This window comes from Rosa chinensis, chromosome 6, assembly GCF_002994745.2.
Source record: "Rosa chinensis cultivar Old Blush chromosome 6, RchiOBHm-V2, whole genome shotgun sequence".
NCBI classification, from domain to species: Eukaryota; Viridiplantae; Streptophyta; class Magnoliopsida; order Rosales; family Rosaceae; genus Rosa; species Rosa chinensis.
In genome coordinates this window covers 21,272,897-21,276,817 of record NC_037093.1, presented here as the reverse complement: position 1 = coordinate 21,276,817, position 3,921 = coordinate 21,272,897, and the positions used below count along the sequence as shown (strand labels likewise).

The window sequence follows — 3,921 nt, the reverse complement described above, 5'->3', positions numbered from 1 at the left end:
ATTTGTCTTTAAGTATTGAAAAAAAAAAAAAATTCATCTTTAAAGAAGTTCTGAAAATTACAGTGTACAATCACATGACTATAACCCAGCATGCACAGTATTTTGTACTAATCGTTCGAGGTTCATATTGGTACACTGGCTGACTGGCAAGTCTTTCATCACATTCTCATTTAAAGAATTCAAACAGATGGACCAGTGCTAAGAGTTGTTACTTAAAAACCAAATTTGGACTAGGGCCTAAACCTTGCAGGAGCTGAAGGTTGGCTAGCTAGGACTTGCACACACAAATAAGAAACTTTATTCTACAAAACATGGAAGCCAGAAAAAAGAAATAAAGCAGTACAGAAAAATATTGATATTCAACGCTTCTTAGTCAATGAGATAACCAGGTTAATGAACTGGCACTTCTCTCTTTCCATGTAATCGAGAACATTTTCTTCGAACCTACTGAACAATTCGTCCATTGCTTCCTCTCCGAAATGGCTGGCCAGAATAGGCTCTCCCACAGCCCTTATGTCAGTGGAGAGTATTGCAGCCCTTGCTTTCTTGTCAAGGTCACTTTTAGCTTGTTTTATGTAAGAGTCCCAGTCATTTCTGAAAGCTTCAAGGTTTTGCAAAGTAAAAGACCCTTCAGCCTCGATCACCTTCTTTACCTCATATCTTGTGGGTGCATAGTATGGCAAATTGAATATTTCCAACTTTTCCTTCTCAATCAAACCCTGAAACTTATTATTGTAAATCAGTAACAATAAAATTTATTTCATAGCCTAAACGAAAAGGGGTTTGTATCTAATTAAAATTAATGGATCTATACATATGCATACATCTAAAACCATGTCATTGAGTTTCAATCCGACGAATTCCCAAATGCAGAGGGGATCATTGCTCGTTATGCTGCCCATGGTTGTGAGGACCATACTACCTCCTGGGACTAGTTCTTGTGCCCGAGATCTCAGAAAGAGTGTGAAGTCCCTTTTGAATTGCTCAAAGTATTCATTAAACACAGCCGGTGAGCTCGTCTTGGCTATGTATATGTTCCCCTTGTTCAGTCCCTCTCCTGCTTTTGTTACCAAACCTTTTGGAACCTGCGGATAGAGATCATGTTTAATTTCCATTAGTCAATCACTGAGGGGAATTAACATATAAAATTGAACTAGGTTTTTGCCGCTAATCTATATGTTGTACGTCCACAGTGTCCACAACGTGATGTTGTCACCATTATTTGGAAGCAAATTATGAGACTATTTTTAAGTTTTATCATAGGAGACTGATTAATATTGAACGAAGTTACAAAATAGATAAATAAGAACTTACCTAGACACACACACTAGCCTCTTAACATGTGCTCTGCACATGTCAATTAGTTTTTTTTTTTTAATTAAAAAATTTACTGCAATTTCTCTCCTAATTTTGGGGAAACTAGTCATTTTTTTATGGGAGGTATTGCAATTTTTTCAAATATGATATAGTTTATTGACTATCTTATCCTCATATATAAATAATTTGTTTATTAATATTTATAGTATGTGAGGGTATATATGGTACTTCAAAAATTTAACGATTCCCACAACAATTGGTTTAATTATATAAGATATATATATATATATATATATATATATAAAGCCTGTTTCCTTTTCTTTATCAAAAATTAAAATACCAAGTTGATTAAGAGCTTGTTTGATTAACATCTAGAAATGAAAATCACTATTATATTTTATTTACCCGATTTTGGAATTCATAAGGGCTTGTCCGGTAATGGTTTTTAAAATTTTTTTTTTCAAAAATCGATTTTGAAAATAAAAATGAGAAAATAAGATTGGATTTTTGAGATCCGAAAATGTGTCCGGTAGCTTATTCCGAAAACAATTTTCAAAAACGAGAGAAGATGGCGACTAGAGATGAGAGAGAGACCTGAGAAGAAGATAGCGAAGTGAGAATATGGAAGAAGAGAGCACGTTCTTTTTTTTCTTTGTTTTGGAAAATGTATCTCCGTGTTTTCTAAAATATGAGAATGAAAATGTGAAAACGTCTATTTGTCGTTTTCCTGTTTTACGAGTAAAATAAAAAAATATTTTCAAAAATTATTTTCTGCATTTTTGCAAACAGACCAACGAACGCATTTTCAAGCCATTTTCATTTTTTAAAATGAAAAAGATGACTTGAAAACGTTACCGAACGCCACCTAAGTGTTTTTCCTAATTGTGCACCTCTTTTCAATATAAATTACGTAATGTTTAATTTTTTCATGTTTTCTTGAAGAGGTCGTTATATGTTAAAATTGATAATAAATCTCACTTAGACAAATGATTTTTGACCTAGAAATGGCATCAAATTAACAGTGCAAGGTAAATTGAAGGAGACCAACAACTAACCAGCTAGATAGATGGACTAAACATTTACATATTCTCAGAGTTTCTAGGGTTCAATCCCTGGGTTCTACAAATTGGCTATAATTCGTTTCTTTTCAAATTTTTATTCCATATAAGAAATATAAGAAATTGTATGGAAATTGATAAAAAGATGGTTTTTCAAACAAGCAAAAAACAGGATAAAACATACTTTGTGAAAATTTGATGTGGCGAGGAGAAATTGACATGGCTCTAGGCCATGAATCTGAGGCTTGTTTACAGCCTAAGATTGGATTAAGGTTATACTATATACAACAAGTGGAAGTTATATAATAAAAACCGATCAACAATTTTTTTTCTTTCTAAAAAGGTCCGCAACCAAGAGTATTTAATTACCTCAGAGATCCACATGAGAGCATAAGAAGAATGAACAAAGTGGAGAGAGTTGTTAGGAAAGAGCCTCCCATAAAAGGAACCAGGCATTGCTGCAATGAAACAAGGACCCGACTTTTTATCAGGTTCTTCATCGAGCTTCTTATAGAAGCCAGGCAGTGACTTGAACACCGTGTTGAAATCGTTCCTGGGAAGGTCATTCAAGAATGCTTGAAGCGATGGTGGGGGAAGGTTCAGCTTCCGAAACGTGTTCTGGATGTTGTCCATGATGTCTGATACCACCAGAAGGGTATTGGGTCCTGAAGAGCATCCCAAGTCTGCTATTTTCAGACACTCTGGGAAGAGAGTGCTGCAGAGCTCCTCTATGCTTGCGTCCACTATGGGCTTCACCGTCGAAATCACAGCTCTCTAAAACAAATTAAACCAGCTCAGAACATGCATGTTAATCTTTTTTTATTAATAAAATTTAACAAGAGAGGTATAGTAGATACAGAGAGACTAACTTGAAGAAGTGAGTGGTTTGCGTAGCTTGTTTTGCCATCTCCGCCATTCATGTGAAGAACCTGCTCTACCTCCATTTTTTTTGGTTGGTCTTCTCTTTCTGGTTTTGTACATATTTCTGCTAGAACACTTGGATATTTATAGCAGCATGCAGAACTTGCTAACGTCATATATCTGAGCTCAACTGGCGCCGCCTGATTCACGCTATCGACGTCTTTATGAACATAAAAAATTTACGTTAGTTGTTGAGAGCAAGCAATAGCTGAGGTACGTGAGGACCTACCGGATCCTGCGCCCCAGTCCAATTTTTGGTGTCTAATATATATGTGTGTGTGTGGGTTCTGCATATATGATAACTATTAATTGTTATTTGTTAATCGATTTTGTCCTATGCAACCTACTCTCAGGGGTTCTTTATATTTATTGTTTTTTTTTTCCTGCAAGTAAATTATTTTGCATGTTAGCTGACTAGAGTTCTATTGTATGCATGTGATATTGATTCAATTAGTTTTGTATAATTGTGGGAGTTCTTATTTCCACAAAACAAAAGTGGTTAAGAGTGTTGATGAACTAAAATAAAATGATGATATTATAAGTTTAATAAAAAAAAATTAAAAAAACTTGATTGCTTCACATAGATTAAATTTCTAGTTCTGCCTCTGAGAGTAAGACAATTTAT

General features: G+C 34.7%; 1 protein-coding gene across 1 annotated transcript; it reads right to left on the bottom strand.

The window, feature by feature from the left end:
* Nucleotides 1-286: 286 nt before the first annotated feature.
* LOC112169013 (probable jasmonic acid carboxyl methyltransferase 2) lies at nucleotides 287-3,328 on the bottom strand. Its single transcript, XM_024305949.2, has 4 exons — nucleotides 3,245-3,328; nucleotides 2,745-3,149; nucleotides 825-1,085; nucleotides 287-719 (listed from the first exon to the last, which is right to left on the bottom strand). Exons 1-4 carry the CDS (start codon nucleotides 3,317-3,319, stop codon nucleotides 360-362), a joined length of 1,101 nt encoding a protein of 366 aa, XP_024161717.1. The 5' UTR covers nucleotides 3,320-3,328; the 3' UTR covers nucleotides 287-359.
* Nucleotides 3,329-3,921: the final 593 nt, after the last annotated feature.

Excerpts from the sequence above, each read along its gene's own strand:
- LOC112169013 (XM_024305949.2), bottom strand. The coding sequence starts at position 3,319 with ATGGAGGTAGAGCAGGTTCTTCACATGAATGGCGGAGATGGCAAAACA. Across the intron at positions 3,150-3,244 it reads CAAACCACTCACTTCTTCAA|AGAGCTGTGATTTCGACGGT; the intron begins GTTAGTCTCTCT and ends AATTTGTTTTAG. Across the intron at positions 720-824 it reads TCAATGACATGGTTTTAGAT|GGTTTGATTGAGAAGGAAAA; the intron begins GTATGCATATGT and ends AATAAGTTTCAG.